Here is a 25,488-nt window from a genome sequence, read left to right as displayed (position 1 = left end):
TTTATTTATAGCTTTGAAGAAAATGTCTTTTGTTGGCTTTTCTCGTTGATGATTGAAATGATACTGTTTTGATGCACTGTACGTGCTAAATACTCTCTAAATAAGAGGTTTGTATATATAACAAAATAAATCATGTGTATATATATAAACAAGTGTTCATAAGACACAATCCTCAGTCAAAAAAAGGTCAACAGAGACATTGAAGATGCCAAATACATTGACTTAAATTAATACAAAGGTAATCAAAGTGTAATTTTCATGTCTTTAGCTATTGTTGGTTGGTCCATCGAAACTACTTATTAGCAACTGGCTGGAATAGCAACTGAGTGGAATGCAAGCTGTAGGTGCTTGGAACTATATGGTAGAGAATTTAGACCTAACCTTTACTTAGTATTTCAATTAATTGACCTAATTATTGAAAGTTTTGATAATGATGAGTATTCTCTTTGAAATTTATGGTAATACATCATTTCTAACCATGTAGATGCATATATCATTGTCTTGATTTTGAGGTTTGAGCACCTTTGGAATTATGTGTATGTATTATTCAAAATTTGAAACATATAAAAAAAAAATAAAAAAATAAAAAAATAAAAAAAAAACCAAATTTCCATTTCAGATGTCAAAACTGAAACACCTAATCCTGCTTCTTGAATGACAATGTTAAACAAGTGTGTCTCACCATCTAAGGTCACACCCAACTGCCTTAGTTTCTCACCCAAGCATTCTATTCTCTATCTGTTTTTGTTAATTTTTTTTTTTTACTCTTTTATGATTATGCTTGTTGGTGGGACCATCTAGCTGATTTTTACTTTTAACTCTTGTTTTCCTGGTTTAGATTGCATTATGTTTTGATTGACAACAGACCAATAAGTAGACTTCTTCAAATTCATCTGTTTATTCCAAGCCATGCACAATCTATCCTTTGAAAGTAAAAATTCCCAAGCTAAAACACATTTATCAGCTTTGTCAATGTCAATCAACTTTCGTATGCCCAAACCACCTTCAAATTTTGGAGTAGATAGCTTTTTCTAACACAAACCATGGAGCTTATAAGATTGAGAACTATAACCCCAAACAAAATTTTGCATTCTTCTCTCTATAATGTTAACAATAGCAGCTGGAAGAGAATAAACAGAGGTCCAATACAATACCATAGGAGTAATAACAGCTCTAATCAATTCAACTCTCCCAGCTATAGATAAATTCATACTAGCCCATCTTATGGTAGCTGCTTCAACCTTTTCAATCAAAGGTTTACAATCCAATCTTTTTAGGCCTTTATTAGAAATCGAAACACCTAAATAAGTGAAAGGAAGATTTCCTTGTTTGCATCCAAGAATTCGAAGTATCATGGACTTTTTTCTCATCGATCTAGTAAAAAAAATCTTAGACTTATCTCCATTAATAGCCAAACCAGAAACTGAATCAAAGTGTCTCATCATTCTCCTTAAAGTCAAAACTGAGGCCATGTTGCCCTCCCTACTACAAGAAGGTCATCTGCAAAAAACTAGTGAGTAACCCCAACCTGTGCCCTTCGAGTTGCTTCAGAAACCACCAGATGTCCTGCATCACATTCATTTTGGAACATACCTGAAAGGTAATCTGTCACCAAGGTAAATAAGAGGGGAGATAGGGGGCAGCCTTGCCTAATTCCTCTAGATGATTTGAAAAAACCATAAAGACTACCATTAATTAACAATGAAAACCAAGCTGTGGTAATACATCCCTGAATCCAACCTATCCATTTGCTGCCAAACCTAAATAATTGAAGAATGTGAAACAAAAAGTTCCATTGAATAGAGTCATAAGCCTTTCAGTGGTCCACCTTCCAGACTAAAATAGGCTTAGTAGACTTGGCTCCAAAACCTCTCAATAATTCATTTGCAATGATAATATTATCTTGAATTTTCCTTCCACTTATAAAAGCATTATGTTCTTTCCCTACCAACTGATCCAAAACAGTCCCCAATCTTAAGGCAAGAATTTTAGTAATCACCTTGTACAAAGTATTGCAAAGTGAGATTGGTCTGAACTCCCCTACCTTGACAACATCTTTACCTTTTGGAATCAAAGTAATAAAAGTATTATTAAGCCCCTTATCCAAAGAAGAATGAACAAAAAAATGCAACACTGCATTAGTAACATCCTCCCCAACAATATCCCAATAAACCTTAAAGAATTTCATAGGAAAGCCATCAGGGCCAAGAGTTTTATCAGCTCCCATTGAAAATATAGTGGTCTTGATTTCCTCCCCTGTAATAAGTCTCTCAAGATACCCTGCTTCCTCAGGAGTAAGAACATTCCTAACATACTCTGCCGCTGGAATACTATACTGGCCTTTAGATGAGAACATTTCAGTATAGTAATTTAAAAGCTTATTTCGAATACCAATATCATTATGAATCAAATTACCAACATCATCCTGAAGTTTAGTAATGTTATTTTTCACTCTCCGAGCCTTAATCTTCTGATAAAAAAACTTTGAACATTGATCTTGGTCTTTAATCCAACTTACTCTAGCCTTCTAAAAAAGCAAAAGCTCCTCATTAGACTGAGCAATTTCATATTCTCTTCAAGCGTCATCCTTTTTCTGAATAAGATTATCATTAGAAGGAAACTGAAATAAATCTCTCTGACAATCCTCAAGATCCTTCTTAGCAGTAATTAACCTCTCAAAAACTGAACCAAACTTGGTTATATTCCAAATCTTAATAGCTTGTTTCACCCCCTTTCAGCTTTTTAATAACCCTAGCAATTGGATCTCTAACCACTACCATTTGCCAAGCCTCAGCCACCACTTATTTAACCATAGGTTGAGCATTCCACAAATGAAAAAATCTAAAGGGTTTTGAACCTGAAGCAACCTGCAAAGGAACTTGTACACATATCCCCCAATGGTCTGAAGCTAAAGGAGGAGTAAGTTCAATTTGAGAAAAAGGAAAAAGGTCACTCCATTCTTCATTCATCAACCCTCTGTCCAGCTGAAGATAAATTCTACGTGAAAACTATCTCTTATTACACCATGTATAAGTGCCATTAAGAACAGGAATATCAACAGGAGTTAAGAGATCAATAACGTCATTGAAATCCTTCAACACCTTAATTGATAAAGATTTGCCACCAATTTTCTCATGATTATATCTAACAATATTCCAATCACCAATAAGTAACCATGCCTTTGTAATCTTAGAAGCCATATCCATAAGACATCTCCACAATTCCTTTCTTTCTGCAGCAGTAATTTCACCATAGACACAACTGACCCAAAAAAACAAATCAGTATTTTAAAAAAAATTTCATTATTAAAGTTCTAGGAAGATTGTTGATTTTCTAAAGTTCTTAATATTCCAAGGGAATATATAAAATGCATAATGCATAATGGTCATTCTAGAAAAAAGAACCCCGCCAAGTTGGTTTTATAAAGCTAGGAACAAGGAAATTAGGGATTTCAACAGGTTTTCCATGCTCTCTCTCTCTTCCTTCTTTTTTTTTTTTAATTTGTTTTTTTATTCTTCTATTTTTTTCTGCTTCAATTGTTGATTATCAAGCAGAATTGTGCATGCCAGCCTTGATTTAGCTGTTGCCCCTTTGCTTCAACTGTTACTCTATGTCTATTATATTATTCCCAATAAGTTATAGAAGTTTGATTTTTAGAATTGTTGTTTGAAAATTTTAAAGTAGTGTGATATTATAATATTGGCAGGTATTATATATATATCTTCTCTATGAAAATGTTTGAAATATTATTTAAAAGATGTGCATAATCTGTCTTTTATTGTTTTTCTATTTATTATTTTTTTTAAAAGGTAAAATATATTTTAACTAATTTAATTGGAGAAAGTTTAATTCTTACACGTATGTATATGCATATACCTAGTTTAAATTTTTATACCGACCAGTACATTTTCTGTCTCTAGTTTAGTTGGATGAACATGCTGATCTGCAAATGCAGGAATGTTCATGTTGTGCACTTATTGCTGAAAAGTTTGTGCTGACTTCACCAGAGATATTGGCTGGGAAAGGAATCAGCCGACTTCTGGTATGTAGTGCTTCTGAACTTGCAACTGTCAATTTCTTTTCTTATTTTTTCTTTTTCTTATTTTTTTTTTCTTATTTTTTTTTAATTTTATTTTATTCCGTTTAATCTTTTTATGTTTCATATATTCAATACCTACTTCGCCAAAAAAAAATTGCTGAGATGTTCCAATGCAGGACGTTGAAGGGAACTATCAATATGTGCCCTTTCCCCCTCCGAAATATCCAACACAAACTGAAAAATAAAACTTCTGTTATGAATTCTTCTTAGGAGATTTGTTGATTTATCAACATTTTAGGATATGGGCTATCAACTTCCTGACCATGCCATTAAACGTTAAACTACATTAGGTCAAGATAGAATTGAAATGAAGTTAAAAGACAAAGAAATAAGTGAAATGAAGAGGTCACACTTATACTAAATAATAAATTTAATAAAAAAAAAAATTTAATTACCCCATCTATATCATTCTTCTGTGCTCTAGTATTTTATTAGAAAAAAATATGAGTCCATTGATCCGGCACATATTTATATTCAAGTGATTTATGTAACATGCATCACAAACTATAAAAATTTAAAATTGTATATAGAAAGACATATATGCATCAACATTTAAATTGAGGAGGTATTTGCTCACACCAATTCTATTAGTTGATGCTTGGTAGAGCACCATAGTCATTAATAAGATTAGGTTGAAGCAGACTTGATGTAGTATAGTTATCTTTCTAGGTTAGGTCTGTGCTCGTTTGTTTTACATATTTATTAGTGTAACTTCTAAAATTCCAACAGCAGCAGCAGTCGCCACCATGGTTCCACCAACAACAGTCTCCATCAGATTCCCAACAGCAGCAAACCGCACCAAATTGGCATCAACAACCACCGCCACCTCCAGCAGACTCGTATTTTCAGCAGCCGCCACCAACAACAAGATGGCAATATCAGCTGCCGCCACCAACATGGTCTCACCAGCAAGCACCACCACAACCACCAACAGAATGAATAATGGATCTTGAAGAGGATGGAACAATTTTTTGTGCTACCACATGGTTTTAGTTTTTGTTTAGAAAACTAGAGATTTTATATTTTATGGATCTTGAATATATATATTGTGGATTGATTTTATTCTATGGATAGTAATATTTTTTTGAATGTTATTGTGGATCTATTTTGTATATGTTTTGTATGTATGTATCCGGAATGGTTAAATTCACAAATTAAGCATACAATATATATATATATAGACGGTTTAATATAATAATTATAATTAAAAATAATGTATTAGTGACGGTCCTGACCGTCCCTAATACAATAATATATTAAAATATATAATTAAAAATAATGTATTAGGGACGGTCCTGACCGTCCCTAATACATTAATATATTAAAATATATAATTCAAATAATGTATTAGGGACGGTCCTGACTGTCCCTAATACAATAATATATTAAAATATACAATTAAATTAATGTATTAGGGACGGTCTGACCGTCCCTAATACATTAATATATTAAAATATATAATTTAATTAATGTATTAGGGACGGTCTGACCGTCCCTAATACATTAATATATTAAAATATATAATTAAAATAATGTATTAGGGACGGTCCTGACCGTCCCTAATACAATAATATATTAAAATATATAATTAAATTAATCTATTAGGGATGGTCTGACCGTCCCTAATACAATATATGAAAATATATAATTAAAAATAATGTATTAGGGACGGTCCTGACCGTCCCTAATACAATATATATTAAAATATATAATTAAAATAATATATTAGGGACGGTGTGGCCGTCCCTAATACAATATATATTAAAATATATAATTAAAAATAATGTATTAAGGACGGTCTGATCGTCCCTAATACAATAATATATTAAAATATATAATTAAAATAATCTATTAGGGACGGTCTGTCCGTCCCTAATACAATAATTATAATTGAAAAATTATGTATTAGGGACGGTCTATCTGTCCCTAATACTCTAGTTTTTGGGGACAGTCATTTAAACTGTCCCTAATTCGTACCTTATTAGTGACAGTTTTGGCCGTCCCTAAAAAGTTTTAGGGACGGTGTTATTTGGGACAGGTTGGACTGTCCCTAAAGGTCAAAAGTATTAGGGACGGTCAACTTTGACCGTCCCTAAAGCTCTTTTGGCACACAACTTTTAGTGACGGTCCAAACTGACTTTTAGGGACGGATTTGGTACTTTTAGGGACAGTTTCGACTGTCCCTAAAACCCGAATTTCTTGTAGTGTTACTTGTTGAATCAACCAAACTCACACACACCAATATTGCAACACACCATTTGCCCTCATTAATCACTTGTCAATGATATAGAAATGCATTGCTTGGTGGTGATCTCTACACCCCAAGATCTCTCTCTCTTACTTACTCTTAATTGCATTCTTTGCTATCACTTAGTTTAATTTAGTTGCTCTTTAATCAACCAACCAACCAATTGTTTGATCACTCGACCTACTAGCCCTAATAACAATTCCACGACATTGCTTGATCCTCATAATCCCTTGGGACGATCTCTACTCTCCCTAGCTATATTTTTTTAGCGAAGGTAGTAGTGGTTTCTATAAATGTAAAACTATTGGCCCTCGCCTTAATGCATACTCTTAAGCTTATGGTAGGACGACGACCCCCATCAGAGCAGTTTTTAGCGCCGTTGCCGGTAATTGATTGATTAGATTAGGCAACGTCAGATTTGTGGAATTGATTAGGATTAGTACTCTTTTATCGTGTCTTTACTTTACTTATATTTTTCTTTTTGGTTACTTATTGAGTTGTTCTTACTTAACTAGATGCATTGTTGGAGAGGAAGCAAACAAAGGAGCCATCGAGCATTCAATTCAAGCAAGCAAGAAAGTAAAAAGCTAAGGGCCTGTTTACTAACAGGAATGATTCCTGATTTTTACTATCAATTCTTAAAATCGAGAATCAAAAGTAAAAATTATGTTTAGTAAAATACTTTGCTTTTTTGTTTTAAGAAAGTACTTCCCAATTTTGTTAAGAGGAGAGAAAGTGAGAAATCTTTACTTTCTTGTTTTTTCCACTGTAGTAGAACTGCTCACCCGTATCACCCCTTCTTATACCATCTGTCTTCTCTCTACCACCACAAACTGCTACCAAACACCCGTCGATCAGCCATTGAAAATTGAAACCCCTTCAGGCTTCATCGTTTTGAAAGAGCAAGTTGAAACCCCTTCATCACTTTCTCTCTCTAATTTATCTCTCTACTGGTTTAACTTAAGCCCACTTGGCTGAAAGTAGATGAACAGCGGCGGCGAGCAGTTTCTCTAAGCTGAGGCTGGACTGAACTTATCAGCGAACCGAACAACGATGAGACTGTGACGATATGAGCAAGGAATCCGGCAATTGGGCATCGGAGAAGGAGACCCAAATTTGCATCCACAAGCAATTCATACTCCAAAGTTTTATTCCCAGTCAGTTTGTCCGTGAATTCCGGCATCGGAGAGGGAGACCCAAGTTTGAGGCTCTGGTTTCCATGGATTCCAGCATCCACATACAGTATATAGAGAGAGATTGAGAGGGATGGCTCACTAATAGGAGCTAATGGATTTTGTTTTGGTTGTTGGATGGATTTTTGGTTTGGAAATGGTCTATAAGGGGCGAATATCAGCCTCATCAATCTCTCTCTATACTTTTTCTATATACCCATGGAATACAGAGGTGAATTCAACTAGAATCGCACCTATATACATAGGTTGTATATATATATATATATATATATATATGTTTGTAATCATTTGTGTGTATTGATATCAGATGCAAGAAGCATGCTACCCATCTCTTACACACAAGATCAGATGCGATGAGAATTACTCTTACTTTCTAATGTCAGCATTGCTAGTGCTTCTCCAGCTGCAATTCTTACATATTTTGAATTCAGGTATCACTTATTCAAAGAAAATGTTGAACAAATCCTTAAGAATTCCACTAGTGCCACTAATCATCTCCTTTGCATCCTCTTCCAATGCCAAACTGGTTAAGATTTCTATGCCCAACTTCTATAGCATTGGGCGTTTCTCTCCATACTTGAAAATGTCTCTGATCAACCGGCAACCGGTTGATTCCGGCGTCGTCGTTGTAGGAGAAGAAGAACGCTCACAACAACCCAAAAAATTCTTCACGGCCGAGAATTTTAGAGGACGACGACAATTTGGGGATGAATGGAGGAATGATTGGTAGGTCAAAAGCAGAGAATGAACAATTTTTGCAGAGGGCTTTAAGAGAGAAACATCTGGTTAAGGCCGTGGAGGCTTAGATGGGTGAGGGCTTGGTATGGATCTGGAAATGGGTTTTGTAGAGGAACAAATTTTTTTTTTTTTTTGATCTTGTGGTATTCGACTTTTGTGGTTTTCTTGGTTTTTACTTTTATATATGAAAATAAAAATAAAAACAAAATTATTAAACTTACTTTTCTTATTTTACTTTCAAAATTTTGAAAGTAGTATGGATTTAATGAACGTATTTTACTTTATATTTTAGATTCAAGAAATGAAACTTATAATTTTACTTTTGAAGAAAGTAAAAGTAAGAAAGTGAAAGCGTTAGTAAACGGGCCCTAAAAATTCTAAAAATTTGCTAAGCTAAGCTTTAAATTTGGAGTTGAAGTGCTAAAGGACCTTTGTGAGACTTTCTCTACTCAATCCCTTAGTTAAATCGTCGGCCCGCGTTGAGGCTTATTTTTTATTGTCTTGTATCATTGTTGTTAAAGCATGGGAGTATGAATTAAGTGTTTGTGGAAGAAGTCTAATTGCATTATTGTGAAGGCATAGTGTCTGTCATTCTTTGTGTTTGTTATGTTTTGCATTGTGCATGCATAGACGTCGTTCATTGAGACCGACTCTTGTCCCTTTTGATTTGCATCTTGAATCTATCGTTAGAAATCCTAGGGGAAGAGGAAGTTCAAAAAGAGCCAATCTTTCAATGGATGACCATAATGATGATCATGTTGAGGACATTGATCACATAGACCAACAAGGTATCCTTCATCCCAATGTGCACAATAAGAATATACAAGTACCTTTAGGCATGCCTAGGCCATTCATTCACCAACCACCACAACAATAAGGCTAAGTTCCATATGGAATGACAAGGCCAATGTATGCCCCACAACCTCCCATCAACAATCAAGGAATTCAAAATCAAGGTGTTCATGTTGCACCTCAAGTAGCTAATCCACCTCTTGCTTTAAGAGACCATTATGTGCCTCATGAGTATAATGCACATACATGCATCCAATTGCCTCCATTTAGAGCGCATCATTATGAAATTAAGCCACAAACCATTCAAATGCTTCCTAACTATCATGGACTTCCAAGTGAAGAGCCTTACAAGCATTTGGATGAGTTTCTTGAAGTATGTTCTACCGTAAAATATACAGACATGCCGGAAGAGGTTTTAAGACTCAAACTTTTTCCATTCACCTTAAAAGATAAGGCAAAGTATTGGTTTAACAATCTTAGACCTTTTTCAATCACTTATTGGGCAGAAATGCAACAAGAGTTCTTGAAGAAGTACTATCCGGTTTCTAAGACCAATGTCATGAGGACCTCAATTCGAGAATTTTCACATGGGGATGGAGAAACGTTTCATGAGGCATGGGAATGCTTCAATGAATTGTTTAGGAAGTGTCCACATCATGACATGCCCAAATGGCAATTAGTTTTGTAACGACCCGAATTTCTCAACCCAGTGTGTTAGTGATGAACCGGAAGTTGACCCGATAACGGACCCGAAATGCGGAAGCGAAAGAAGCCAAATGACCTCAAGAGATGTATGTCATCCCTAAGGCCCCAAAATGACTGTCCATGAAGCCACGGAACTCAAATGAGCCAAGCAAATGAAGCAAGAATGCCTAACCCGAAAAGAGATGAACTAAGGGCAAAATGGTCATTTTTCACTGAAAAGGGTGCCACCGTGCACACCATTGGAAGGACAACAAAAAATGAACAAAATTAGACTCAAGAATCATCTAATTCTGAGTCTGGGCAGAAAAGATATGAAATTCCAACACCCGATGCGAAAGTTATGAAGCAATGACTTAACATTTTCTAATATTTTCATAATAAACTTTGAAAACAAAAGTGCATAGAAAATGAGATACATGTCATTGGACTCCGGCCTCATCTCATACATGTTAAATACATTGAAAAGAGTGCACTTACATATACTTTACATATACGAATCAACGAATACAAGTTTAAACAAATAGGGCTACAAAGAGGCATCTTGTGCTAACACTTGCATAAAAAAGAAACTTAGAAACTGTAAGCCATCCAAGGAGCAATGGAATCTTCAAATCCCGAGTCCTGTACCTGAAATATGCCCCAGTATCGTAGGGGTGAGTAACATAAAGCTACTCGTAGAAGATGAGCATGCATCGACCTAGCATTTTACAATTTTATTACCTTATGGTGAAACATGTTAAAGAGGCTCATGGCACCTAACGTCTATGTCAATATGAGACCCAGGGAGCATTCTAAGCTACCTAGATCATTTCTATCATAATCACATTGTTCATGCAATTCAAACAACATGGAAACATGTTATACAAGGCAACAAGATATAGATTCTCAAACTCTTCAACATGAAATCCAAAATACGAAAACAACAAGTGTGGGTCATGCCACCTAACGTTTATGTTCAAAATGAATCTATAAGGTCATTCTTAAACTACATTTGAATATCAAAACACAAATTATGATATCGATGCAATTTAACCAACAATGGAACTTCCAATACAACGCATGAAACATGCTTGCACAAAGCTACATCTTAAGCTCAAAATAGGAAATCAAATAAGGAACAACAATTTACGATATCATCTAGTTATCAACTTGAAATGAAATACAAAATCAAACAAAGTGGATACTCGGACGTCACGCCGGATCAGACCGATAACATAGTTACTTTAGGGTTACTAGCCCATGGGTAACCTCCCTATGTGCGCACTAGACTATATAGAGGGACAATCCCCCGTACTAGAACCAAGTCCTAGCTGTAGCCAAACAACGATATTCTCAAGTTTCTAAAATCAACAAATTGTGTAACAACGTATATATATCAACATGTATATACAAGATATCAACTATTTACCAAGCACAATCCAAATTTTGGAAACTTATATAATACATGCTCAAAATTCACAACTACTGTGGCATGTAAGATGTCAAATACAAAGTGTGCAATTCCTTACACATAGTAACAATATATTCAATAAGGAAAAACATATTCTCATGAATATAAAAGTAACAACTATGCTATCTAATGCTCAAAAGTAATCAAGTGAACATACATCAAATCCAAATCCATGATTTAAATATAGAAACAACTTCCAAAATGCAATTAAATCCATGGAGTAATAAAGTAGAATTTAATTAAATATAAATAGTTAAATTCTCTAAATTCCAAGTTAATCCAAATAACCTTAATTTAATATATATTGAAAAATATGTCATGGTCATCATATACATAACATTGAATGACAAGTTAAGTTATTAAAACACTTAAAACAAAATTAATCAAGCTAATTAATTAATTTCCTCTAGATTTTTAAACAATTCCAAATGCTCTCAATTTAATCTATATTAGAGAACATGCCAAGGTCTATTTAAATACCACATACAACTTGATTTAATGCTTGATAAAACCATGTGAATTAAACTTTCACTAAAGATAAATATTAAATAAAAGTTGTAATTCTTAATCAAATGATCCAAATTTAATATATGTTAACCAACATATCTAAGCATAATTTCATAGCATGTTACAATTCAAATCAAAGTTATACATCATCATAAATTTTAAATCTTATACAAAGAAATAAAAATTACTAACTTTCTAGATTTGATACAAGGTATACATATATATTGTATAATCATGGCAAACACACAATACAACATACAAATAATCCTAAAACATTCCCTACCTCAATTGGAATGAAAATCCCAATTACCACCGAAATGAAATAGCCCCAAATTTTCGGTCCGCAAAACAGATTTTTCAGCTTGCTACCTTCAACTTATAAAATTCATAAAAAATTCAATTCTAACCCAAATTGAATGAATCCAAAGCCCAATGAAAGCTTAAAAACTTTAATTTGATAATATCATTTTAGTTTAACAAAATATTTTCCCAATTGAAACAGTTTTGACCCACAAATTTGAAACAAATTCTGCCCAGAAAACACATTTTCAGCCTGTAGCTTCCAACTTTGAAAATTCATGAAAAATTCATTTGACATCCAAATTGGGCAAAACTAATTTATCTTGGAAGTAAACATATGAGAGTGTAAAACTGAAAATTTAAGTCATGATCGAATGTCAAAAGGTTAGTGAAATAAATCATCTAAAAATATGTTTTCCAGCTGCAATAAAAACATGGACAGTAGATAGTTTCGGATTTTAAAAAAAATTTAGAAACGCTCTAAAATCGTGAAAAAATTCTGAGTAGTGTAAAGCCTATGAAGGAAGTTCTAGTAAAAATTTTAAGGCAATTGAAGAACCATAGCTCCATATAAATATTCATTTCCGGACCAAAAAGGAAAAGCTTCAAATTTCCAACAACTAGCTTGCAACTTCAAAAATTCATAACTAATTCATTTTAAATCCAAATTACATGAAACCAAAACTAAATGAAAGCTAATTGAGAATATTTTCATATTCTATATTTAATTTGACAAGATTAATTTCAAGTTAAAACAGTTTAAGGGCAAAATAGTAGTCCTTCTCTTCTATGCATGTAAAACACTCATTAATGACATAAAAATACTTCAAAATAATAGATCAATACCTCACTAGAGAATTGAATCTCCAGATACCAAAGAAAAACTAGGAGTTAAGCTAGATCCTTCAAGAGTTTTGAAGAGGAGGATGAGGGGAACAAAAAGTATTCCAAGCTTTATGGTCTAAAGTAAGTGGAAGGGCCTTAAAGATCAAGGTCAATGCTTAAGGCTTCAAGCTCCATCCATGGAGGCTAGGGTTTTCTTCTAAGGAAGAGAATGAAATAATGTGGTTAAGTGTGAGTGGAGGAAATAGAAATCCTCCACTTATTATGTGCTCTTACACCTTGATCAACACACACATCTATGGTCAATTGCACAAAAACCCTCCTTTAAAACCATAATCCCAAAGTGGCCCAAAGATATTTGTAAGACTAAATTGTGAACATACACTTGTCACCAATCCATGGCTCATTCCTAGGCTTAATCTCACACCTACATTGTCAACCATCCAAGCCAACAAGTGCACCAATCCTAGGCCAACAAGTGGGTGAATCATACCCTCCAAATGTCATCATCCAATGTATTAAAGTGTTTCCACACAAATGTCAACAAGCGGACCAATGAGAGTGTGACACTTGTCACACTTTTCAAAAATTTCAAAAAGGTCAATTTTGAAAATATCTTCCAAATTTAATTACAAAATGGTCCATAAGATGAAAGATAATTACTTTATTTAATTACACTAAAACCCCACAAGTTAAGAATAATTACACTAAAGTACGCATTAATGCCCCTTTATGAAAGAAGTAAGCAATCAACATGCTTTTCTAGAAAAGTAAAAATACTACTATCATGGAAATCAAATATCATGAATGCATGCAAAACTAGAATCAAATCTGAGCACAAAAAGTGAGGTTTTGCAAGGAAAAAGGATAAACGAGAAAAAGACAAAATGTGAATAATGTTCGGAAAAATAAAATATGGAAATGACACAATCCCTAAAGGAAGTTGTCAATCCAAGGAAAAGTGTCTCGAAAATCATTCCAGAGCACTCGAGACGACATCAAGTGATGAAAAACCGAACCCAAAAAGGAAAAGACAACGGAAAAAAAATATCCGTTAAAATCTGAGAAAAAGGAAAAGAAGAAAAATGACCAGGTCATTACAACCTTCCCACCTTAAAGGGATTTCGTCCCCGAAATCTAGCCCCAACAAAACAAAAAGGCGAAACTAGGATAACTACGGAGTACATCTCAGAGTATCCCTCACAACATACTACGAAAGCAATCCCAAAACAACCCCATGTCATTCGCACCCACGTGCTCACGACAGGACAACCCCTCAAAAGAAAAGTGATCACATGGCCACACCACAAGTTGAAACTCACACACAGAACTTAAGGCCAGACGAGGGAATGGAAGACAACAATCGAAAGCACCCCTCCTGACGAACCATCATAAGGAACCAAAAACAACCACCAACAGAACTCCAAGATATCCATGAATCAAATCAAAGTACTAAACAAAGGCGACATGACAGTACGAATAACGACCAAAACCCGCCCACGACGTACTCAAATGTGTGGTAGCAATGACAATTCCTAGTGTCCGCCCACACTTACTCGTCAGTAAGGTAGCATCGACGGCAACTAGCACCCGTCCACAGTATACAACTTGTACGGTAGTATGACAGTATAAGGCACCAATTCATAACCTGTCCCCACTTGGTCTACCCATGAAACCTCTCGATACAAATGACTTCAATGTCAAAAATGATCATTACCAAAAGCACAACGGAAACCAACATTTTGTGAGAGTTGAGATATGGTCCAAAGATATCCGGTCGGACCATCCTGGCCAATCCCAAAACTTTGATAACAATGCCATAGGTACCGCTACGCTTAAGGCCTTAAATCCTCAATACAAAAAGACCAACAATTTTAACATCTCAAAACACTACTATCAACAACATCAATTATGAATCCAAAATCTGACAAGCAAAACAGCATCTCCAAAATCCCAAATATCATCCTAAAATAGATCAACTATAAGACTACTCACCGTAATCAAACATCGGATCAAAATCCCTATCACGGATAACTAGATCCTCGAAATACAAGTCCACGAAGTAGCACACACATCAAAATCTTGACAACCAAGGTCATAGAACGAGTCTCTCAAAATCGTACTTGACAACACCAAGCTAAATCAAAATTCCTCAATTTCGATCCATCTATAAACAACCACTGGAACTACGATTCCTCAAGGCCATGCCTAGTCATAACTAGAACGAGAAAACTCCACAAGCAAGCCATATCCAACAACGATCCTCCAAAACTCCTCCTAAGAGTCAACCACATCCAGGCCTCCAAAACTGGAACAAGTCTCCAAAAGACATTCTCAAAAAAGCATCGAGCTCACCTCACGAATCAAACAATCCTCAAAGATATGGACATAAGTCTCCGTAAAATGATCTCACACTAATCAACTCACTTGAGCACCACAACCGTCAACAACCACGGCAGGAACTCCCCAAGGGAAGACACGAAAGAAAGGGGACTACCAGTCCTAAAAAGGACAACACTACGACTCCATCTCTGAAATGAAAGACAACAAAGTCAACGACTTCACCCCCTACATGGAAGTAAGTCGACCAAAATCTATCAAATCCTCACAAGGACTCAAGACAACAACGATGATCCTCATGGACCAACCAACCCCAAAACAGTGCACAACGCAACGGAAGGAAGAGACTCACTCCTTGTGAAGTCCCTAACACGAACCAGCACAAAACCATTGTGGAAACCTACATACAGACTACGTGCGACCAAGGGAAACGAATGGGAAAACCAAACCTGAAAGTCATGCATATGACAAGGAATGCAACTACCAGAAAGAAAATCTACTTACATAGATGAAAATCAAAAGCACATGCTGCATGTCTCCACATAAACACAAAGGCATGTCATTAAAGCGCAGTAACAACATGGCATCTCGAAACATATAAGAAAAGTATGCTATTGCCACACAACAAGAAGGAAAACGTGGATAGACCTCCACCTACTCATGCATCACAATATCATAAATCATACTACTAACATGGTAGTAAATGAAACGGCAGAAAACAAAAGTGATGCAATAATGAACCCGATGGACATCGTGTCCTAGAGTGCCTAGGTAAAAAGGAAGGACCAGTCCTAGCCATACACTGACTCCAAAAACCAATGCAACAACAACCTGTCTCAAAACAAACGTGAACCCTTACCACAATGGTAAAACTCTTACAATCCATCTCTGAATCTAAGGGTGACACTACAAGTGACACTAATAATGCAATGCTCTCTCTACCCGAAACATTTATCAGTCGACTTGACCCCAAATGCGTCATCGCGCAAGGAGAACTCAAAGAAAATGGCAACTCTAGCCATACAATCACACAACCAAATCGATCACTACGACTGATCCCCAAAACAACTATCATCATTATCGATCAAAAGGACTACACCTGTCGAAACAAAACCTAACGCTGATTCCATCCGAACTGCACTAGTAGCTTGCCAGTACGGTAGCATGACAGTGCCATGCACCCGCCGACAACGTACCCGCCCACAAAAATTGCAATCTCAGAGGAACCTTCCAAAACAACCAAGGATCCCAAAAGGTCCAAAACCTAACCATGGCCTAAAATCAACAAATCCAGTACTACGGTTGTGCCTAATGTCTCACCCCACGAGAGCCTAAACAAAAGGTGTCTCTCCGCCTACCTCAAAACCAACTCTGGGTCAACAACAACCTAAACTATAATACAACCGTGACTACAATCACCATCAACCTCAACTCGAGCCTCAATGACCAATCTCGTGTCATGCCAAATATGCAACACAGTTATGCATATACAAATATGATCTAGAATATATCATATGTCATGCTCTTTACATAATAATTAAATCATGCTAAACAAACGGCATACCACATGTAGCACGTAAGCACATAAACATGTTATCAAACCAAAACATATTATAATGAAACATATAAACACATAGAGCATGGCAACATAAGCATGATAAGCACCCAAAACCCGTCGTCCAAGGTATTCAAACCTAGGAGCTTTGATACCACTTGTAACGACCCGGATTTCTCAACCCAGTGCGTTAGTGATGAACCGGAAGTTGACCCGATAACGGACCCGAAATGCGGAAGCAAAAGAAGCCAAATGACCTCAAGAGATGTACGTCATTCCTAAGGCCCCAAAATGACTCTCTATGAAGCCATGGAACTCAAATGAGCCAAGCAAATGAAGCAAGAATGCATAACCCGAAAACAGATGAACTAAGGGCAAAATGGTCATTTCTCACTGAAAAGGGTGCCACCGTGCACACCATTGGAAGGACAACAAAAAATGAACAAAATTAGACTCAAGAATCGTCTGATTTTGAGCCCGAGCAGAAAAGATATGAAATTCCAACATCCGATGCGAAAGTTATGAAGCAATGACTTAACATTTTATAATATTTTTATAATAAACTTTGAAAACAAAAGTGCATAGAAAACGAGATACATGTCATTGGCCTCCGGCCTCATCTCATACATGTTAAATACATTGAAAAGAGTGCACTTATGTACACTTTACATATACGAATCAACGAATACAAGTTTAAACAAATAGGGCTACAAAAAGGCATCTTATGCTAACACTTGCATAAAATATAAACTTAGAAACTGTAAGCCATCCAAGGAACAATGGAATCTTCAAATCCTGAGTCCTGTACCTAAAATATGCCCTAGGATCGTAGGGGTGAGTAACATAAAGCTACTCGTAGGAGAAGAGCATGCATCGACCTAGCATTTTACAATTTTATCACCTTATGGTGAAACATGTTAAAGGGGCTCATGCCACCTAACGTCTATGTCAAGATGAGACCCAGGGAGCATCCTAAGCTACCTAGATCATTTCTATCATAATCACATTGTTCATGTAATTCAAACAACATGGAGACATGTTATACAAGGCAACAAGATATAGATTCTCAAATTCTTCAACTTGAAATCCAAAATACGAAAACAACAAGTGTGGGTCATGCCACCTAACGTCTATGTTCAAAATGAATCTATAAGGTCATTCCTAAACTACATTTGAACAGCAAAACACAAATTATGATATCGATGCAATTTAACCAACAATGGAACTTCCAATACAACGCATGAAGCATGCTTGCACAAAGCTACATCTTAAGCTCAAAATAGGAAATCAAATAAGGAACAACAAGTTACAATATCATCTAGTTATCAACTTGAAATGAAATACGAAATCAAACAAAATGGATACTTGGACGTCACGCCGGATCAGACCGACAACATAGTTACTTTAGGGTTACTAGCCCATGGGTAACCTCCCTATGTGCACACTAGACTATATAGAGGGACAATCCCCTGTACTAGAACCAAGTCCTAGCCGTAGCCAAACAACGACATCCCCAAGTTTTCAAAATCAACAAATTGTGCAACAACGTATATATATCAACATGTATATACAAGAAATCAACTATTTACCAAGTATAATCCAAATTTTGAAAACTTATACAATACATGCTCAAAATTCACAACTACTATGGCATGTAAGATGTCAAATACAAAGTGTGCAATTCCTTACACATACCAAAAATATATTCAATAAGGAAAAATATATTCTCATGAATATAAAAGTAACAACTATGTTATCCAATACTCAAAAGTAATCAAGTGAACATACATCAAATCCAAATCCATAATTTAAATATAGAAATAACTTCCAAAATACAGTTAAATTCATAGAGTAATAAAGTAGAATTTAATTAAACATAAATAGTTAAATTCTCTAAATTCCAAGTTAATCCAAATAATCTCAATTTAATATATATTGAAAGACATGTCATGGTCATCATATATATAACATCAAATGACAAGTTAAGTGATTAAAACACTTAAAACAAAATTAATCAAGCTAATTAATTAATTTCCTCTAGATTTTTAAACAATTCCAAATGCTCTCAATTTAAACTATGTTAGAGAACATGCCAAGGCCTATTTAAATACCACATACAACTTGATTTAATGCTTGATACAACCATGTGAATTAAAATTTCCCTAAAGATAAATATTAAATAAAAGTTGTAATTCTTAATTAAATGATCTGAATTTAATATATGTTAACCAACATATCTAAGCATAATTTCCTAGTATGTTACAATTCAAATCAAAGTTATACATCATCATAAATTTTAAATCTTATACAAAGAAATAAAAATTACTAACTTTCTAGATTTGATACAAGGCATACATATATGTTGTATAATCATGGCAAACACATAATACAACACACAAATAATCCTAAAACATTCCCTACCTCAATTGGAATGAAAATCCCAATTACCACAGAAATGAAATTGCCCCAAATTTTTGGTCCGCAAAACAGATTTTTCAGCTTGCTACCTTCAACTTGTAAAATTTATAAAAAATTCAATTCTAACCCAAATTGAATGAATCCAAAGCCCAATGAAAGCTTAAATAATGTAATTTGATAATATCGATTTAGTTTTACAAAAATTTTCCCAATTGAAACAGTTTTGATCTACAACTTTGAAACAAATTCTGCCCAGAAAACACATTTTCAGCCTATAGCTTCCAACTTTGAAAATTCATGAAAAATTCATTTGACATCCAAATTGGGGAAAACTAATTTATTTTGGAAGTAAACATATGAGAGTATAAAACTAAAAATTTAAGCCATGATCCAATGTCAAAAGGTTAGTGAATTAAATCATCTAAAAATATGTTTTCCAACTGCAATAAAAACATGGACAGCAGATAGTTTTAGATTTTTAAAAAACTTTAGAAATGTTCTAAAATAGTGAAAAAATTTTGAGTTGTGTAAAACCCATGGGGGAAGTTCCAGTACAAATTTCAAGGCAATTGAAGCACCAGAGCTTCATATAAAAATTCATTTCCGGATCGAAAAGGAAAAGCTTCAAATTTCCAACAACTAGCTAGCAACTTCAAAAATTCATAACTAATTCATTTTAAATCCAAATTACATGAAACCAAAACTAAATGAAAGCTAATTGAGTATATTTTCATATTCTATAGTTAATTTGACAAGATTAATTTCAAGTTAAAACAGTTAAAGGGCAAAATACTAGTCCTTCTCTTCCATGCATGTAAAACACTCATTAATGACATAAAAATACTTCAAAATAATAGATCAATACCTCACTAGAGAATTGAATCTCTAGATACCAAAGAAAAACTAGGAGTTAGGCTAGATCCTTCAAGGGTTTTGAAGAGGAGGATGAGGGGAACAAAAAGTATTCCAAGCTTTATGGTCTAAAGTAAGTGGAAGGTCCTCAAAGATCAAGGTCAATGCCTAAGGCTTCAAGCTCCATCCATGGTGGCTAGGGTTTTCTTGTAAGGAAGAGAATGAAATAATGTGGTTAAGTGTGAGTGGAGGAAATAGAATCCTCCACTCACTATGTGCTCTTACACCATGGTCAACACACACATCTATGGTCAATTGCACAAAAACCCTCCTTTGAAACCATAATCCCAAAGTGGCCCAAAGATATTTGTAAGACTAAATTGTGAACCTACACTTGTCACCAATCCATAGCTCCTTCCTAGGCTTAATCCCCCACCTACACTTGTCAACCATCCAAGCCAACAAGTGCACCAATCCTAGACCAACAAGTTGGTGAATCCTCACCCTTCAAATGTCATCATCCAATGCATTAAAGTGTTTCCACACAAATGTCAACAAGTGGACCAATGAGAGTGTGACACTTGTCACATTTTTCAAAAATTTCAGAAGGTCCTTTTTGAAAATATCTTCCAAATTTAATTACAAAATGGTTCCCAAGGTGAAAAATAATTACTTTATTTAATTGCACTAAAACCCCACAAGTTAAGAATAATTATACTAAATTATGCATTAATGCCCCTTTATGAAAGAAGTAAGCAATCAACATGATTTTCTAGAAAAGTAAAAATACCACTATCATGGAAATCAAATATCATGAATGCATGCAAAATCGGAATCAAATCCGAGCACAAAAAGTGAGGTTGTGCAAGGAAAAATGATAAACGAGAAAAAGACAAAATGTGAATAGTGTTCGGAAAAATAAATTATAGAAATGACCAATCCCTAAAGGAAGTTGTCAATCCAAGGAAAAGAGTCTCGAAAATCATTTCAGAGCACTCAAGACGACATCAAGTGATGATAAACCAAACCCAAAAAGGAAAAGACAACGGAAAAAAAATATCCATTAAAATCTGAGAAAAAGAAAAGAAAGAAAATTGACCGGGTCATGATAAGTTCAATACTTCTTTGAGAGCTTATCGGACAACTATAAGGGTATGGTTGATGCTTCCATGGGTGGCTCATATATTGATAGGCATGAGGATGACGTGTGGCGTGTCTATGAGAGCATGAGTGAAAATTCTTTGCATAGAACACTATCATCCAAGAATGGTAGAAATTCACAAGGTAGGAAGAGTGTTGGCTTACATCAAGTTGACCATTCAAATGAAATAGCCGCCGAAATGAAGTCTTTATCTCAAAGGTTTGATCAATTTTTGATTAACCAAAACTCGGCGAACCAAGTATCTTCTTTCCCTAACCATTCTCATCGTGCATCAAATGAAACATGTATGACTTGTTCTAGTGTTCTTCATTCTACTTCTCAATGTCCTCACGGACAAGTGCAAAGTGAACCTAATGAACAAGTCAATGAGGATTTTGTGAACCAAGGGAATAATCCTTATGGTACTCATTATAATCCAAGTTGGAGGAATCATCCAAATTTCTCTTGGAAAAACCAAGGAGAGGGCTCAAACCCTTCCCAAGGCGGTTTTCAAGGGAAGTACATTCCACCTCCACTTCAAAACCAAGGATCCCAAGGTTATAGACCCTATCAATCATAAGGGAATCAATTTGCTAATTCTCATTTTCCCAACCAATCTTATTCCCAAGGTAATACTAGAAGTCCAGCCTTTGAAGAGAAAGTTTTGAATGCTTTGGGCACTTTAGAAGCTAACATTCAATTGCTTCATTCTTACTCTCAATCTATTGCGAAGCTAGAAACCCAAGTAGGGCAAATAACAAGCACTCTCAATGTAAGAGAGAAGGAAAAGATGCCTATAAATGCCCCACCTACGCAACAATGTGTTATGGAAACCCATTCCTCATCGGAAGGCCACATCATTGAACATGTTAATGCGGTGACTATCTTTATGGAGTGGTAGGATTGTGGACAACCAAGTTGGAATGTCCTATGAAGAGAGTGAATCGGTGCAACCTCAAGTTGTCACCCGTCCCGTTTCACATCCCATTCCTCCTTCATTGCATATACATGACCTTGTAAATGAGAAAGTCTTGAAAGATGTGTTTGAAAAAGAAATTTTGAAAAATGATGTTGAAAAGGTTTTGTTGAAAAATGATTTGAAAACTTCTTGTGTTAAAGAAAGTTCAAAAGAAAATTTTAAAAAAGTGTTTGAACCAAAGGTTCCATTTTCGAATGTCTTAAAAGGATCCATTTCAAAAGGCAAAAACCAATGAAATCATGGAAATGTTTAGGCAAGTGAAAGTTAATCTTCCACTATTGGATGCAATCAAGCAAATTTCGGCTTATGCCAAATTCTTGAAAGACTTGTGCACCCAAAAGTAGAAGAACAAGAGCCAAGCACCAAGAAAAATGGTTTTGATCAAGCAAGTAAGCTCAATTTTACAACATAACACTCTTCCAAAGTTTAAGGACTCTGGTTCACCCATTACATCATGCATTATTGGTGATCATATCATTAATCGGGTGCTTCTTGACTTAGGAGCAAGTGTTAACCTTATTCCATACTCGGTTTATGTCAAATTGGGCCTAGGTGAATTGAAACCGACGTCGGTAGTTTTGCAACTTGCCGACCGATCCATTAAGAAGCCTAGGGGTATAATTGAGGATGTTTTGATAAAGATTGACAAATTCATTTTCCCGGTTAATTTCGTTGTCATAGACACGGAACCGGTTCCCAATCTTAATAGCCAAATTCCCGTTATCCTTGGCCGTCCTTTCTTGGCAACCGCTAATGCCAACATCAATTATAGGACGGGGATAATGAAGATCTCATTTGGCCATATGAAGGTGAAGTTGAATATCTTTAATACCACACCCAATTCATTTGACAAATGTGAAGGAGAAGTTAATGTTGTAGATGAATGTCATGATCTTCAATGTCAAGGAAATGAGCTTTTGTGTAAAACCAAAACTTCCAAAGGATCATCTTCAACCTTGCTTTCTAAAAGTCTTTTTTCAAACTCTTGCTTTGGAAGGGCATGGAAGCCCAAAGGTTGTGATTGCATAGACAAGGGACCAAAGGTTTATTTTGAGCTTAATCCAACAAGTTCTTCAAAGAACCATTTGTTGGGAGGAGTTCAAAGCATCTATCACCCCAATAAGGAGGGGATGCATTATAAGATCTTTGATTCGGACTAAAAGAGCCCAATGTCTTGTTAGAGACGTTAAAGACTAGCAAAAACATTCGTAGGGTGTCAAAACCCTTTTCCTCCCCCATTTCTATCTTTCATTTCATTTCTTGCAAAGTCTATATACTTGTTTTTGGTTCATATGCATTTCAAGGAACTTTGGTGAGGATTGCATAAGCTTTCATGTCATTATTGAGTATTCTGTATAGTTCGATCGATCTCAAACTTGAGTTCGATCGATCGAACTCCATTCTACATCCAACACTGAGAAAAATTTTCGACCTGCAGAAACCTGCATCCAAATCACCTCTCTGTCCCATCGTTCAAACTAACTCTTAGATCGATCGAGAGACCTTCGATCGATCTAACTTCCAAGTTCGATCGATCTCATGATTCAACACTTAGAAAAATTTTGAGCCTGTCTCAACCTGCATATTTTAACTCTCTGTCTGATCGATCGAAACATTCCAAGATCTATCAAGAAGTTCTTCGATCGATCCAACTTTCAAGTTCGATCGATCTTTAAGTTCCAACACTTAGCCAATTTTCTGAGCCAAAAACCTGCATATTTTTGCTCTTTATCTGATCGATCGAACTCTTGTTTCGATCGATCTCAGTCTTCATTTCATTATTTTGACTTTGTTTTGACTTTTCAAATTTCCAAAAATCCAAAAATATTTGCATTTGCATTTCATTTTATTTTATTTTATTTTATTTCATTTTTTATTTTATTTTTCAAAAAATTTTCAAAAATTCAAAAATATTCTATTTTAATTAATTTTTAATTATTAGTGTTTATTCAATTAAATCTAATTAAAAAAAAAACCAAAAATATTTTATTTTATTTTCCAATTTTTAATTTTAATCCCAATTTTTAATTTTCATTTTGTAATTTTCAAAAATTTCAAAAATCCAAAAACACTTTGAAGAGAGTTCATCAAAGTTTGATCAATCACAATTGAGTTTGATCGATCGAACTCTATCGGAAATGTTTTTAAAAATAGAACCGAGGGTTTGCAAGATCGATTACAAAGATCGATCTAACTCACCCTCATCCTCATCCTCATAACCCTAACCCCTCTTCGTCGCCGTCACTGTCTAATCACTTCACCATCTCCGGCGAAGCTTTCCGGCGAGTTTCCAAGCTTCGCATCTCTCTCTCTCATCTCGGATTCCATTTTTCTCTCTTCGCATCTACTTATCTTTTTCGGTTTAGGTAAGACCCGAGCATCTCATGTTCATTTAAACTTCAATCTCATCCATACATGCTCTATGTGTTGAATCCAAGCCATTTTTATGATGAATCCGCCATTGATGAGCCTTCGAAGCATTGTATATATATATGTATATGTTTTGTAAATATTTTGAGATTTGTTTTGATTTGTTAAAGTTTTGGCCTCGATTTGTGATTGATATTTGTTGATTTGATGAGTTGTTGGGCCCACGAACACGTTCCTGTGGGCCTCATGCTTCCAAAGTCACAGATCTATGACCTTTGAGTTTTCAACGTCACATAGTTCGATCGATTGAACTAGTATCTCCAATCGATCTTGAGAGATCGATCGAACTCATGTCTCCGATCGATCAAAGTAGTGAGATCGATCTCACTTACTTTCGATAGATCCAACTTTTATGATAGATCTCACTTCTTTTTATGATCGATCGAACTTCACAGATCTCACACACACTTTTCATTCATCATATCTTATGTTCATACTATCATATCTATGCCCAATGCTTGTGATATTCCACATTGGATGCATTTCATACTTACATTGTTTAACATGTTTCATATTCTACCACTTGCATAGATTCATGTCATATTTGTTTTGTCTATTTTACTTGACATATATGATTCTATTTCATGCTTTTAAATTTCTTATTCTGGCACTAACTCCCATTGCAAGTTTTTCTTTTTCTTTTTGCGGGCCATGGTAAAGAGGAAGACCGTTGCCAACAGGCAATACAGGCCCACCCGATATACTAGGCCACGGACAGAGGAGCCAGCAGAGCCCTCTTATGCACAGTGGGAGCCAGCACAAGCTACCCCACCTCAGTCACCATCTCATGAGCCTGAGGATGACCACATACCATCCACTTCTGCAGCTCATTCTGCTTTCACTTCATCACCATCTCCACCGCAGACTGGAGCTGAGCATTCATATATACCACCTCAGC

The 25,488-nt window shown here is 35.3% G+C and overlaps 1 protein-coding gene, 1 long non-coding RNA gene and 1 pseudogene across 2 annotated transcripts; 1 reads left to right on the top strand and 2 right to left on the bottom strand.

Annotated features, from left to right (window-relative positions):
• The first annotated feature begins 7,097 nt into the window (after window positions 1–7,097).
• LOC132268543 (uncharacterized) lies at window positions 7,098–8,650 on the top strand. Its single transcript, XM_059769374.1, has 2 exons — window positions 7,098–7,751; window positions 7,848–8,650. Exons 1-2 carry the CDS (start codon window positions 7,635–7,637, stop codon window positions 8,268–8,270), a joined length of 540 nt encoding a protein of 179 aa, XP_059625357.1. The 5' UTR covers window positions 7,098–7,634; the 3' UTR covers window positions 8,271–8,650.
• A 984-nt stretch (window positions 8,651–9,634) lies between these two features.
• Window positions 9,635–9,733, bottom strand: LOC132272232 (small nucleolar RNA R71; annotated as a pseudogene).
• A 395-nt stretch (window positions 9,734–10,128) lies between these two features.
• LOC132268611 (uncharacterized) lies at window positions 10,129–12,157 on the bottom strand. The gene is made up of 2 exons (XR_009469316.1): window positions 12,016–12,157; window positions 10,129–10,402 (listed from the first exon to the last, which is right to left on the bottom strand). It is a non-coding gene; the product is annotated as an uncharacterized LOC132268611 (long non-coding RNA).
• Between the last annotated feature and the right edge of the window lie 13,331 nt (window positions 12,158–25,488).

This window comes from Cornus florida, unplaced genomic scaffold, assembly GCF_030987335.1.
Source record: "Cornus florida cultivar Cherokee Brave unplaced genomic scaffold, ASM3098733v1 CherokeeBrave_3.0.0_Hap2_Chr08, whole genome shotgun sequence".
NCBI lineage: Eukaryota > Viridiplantae > Streptophyta > Magnoliopsida > Cornales > Cornaceae > Cornus > Cornus florida.
This window is presented reverse-complemented; position numbering and strand designations above follow the sequence as displayed.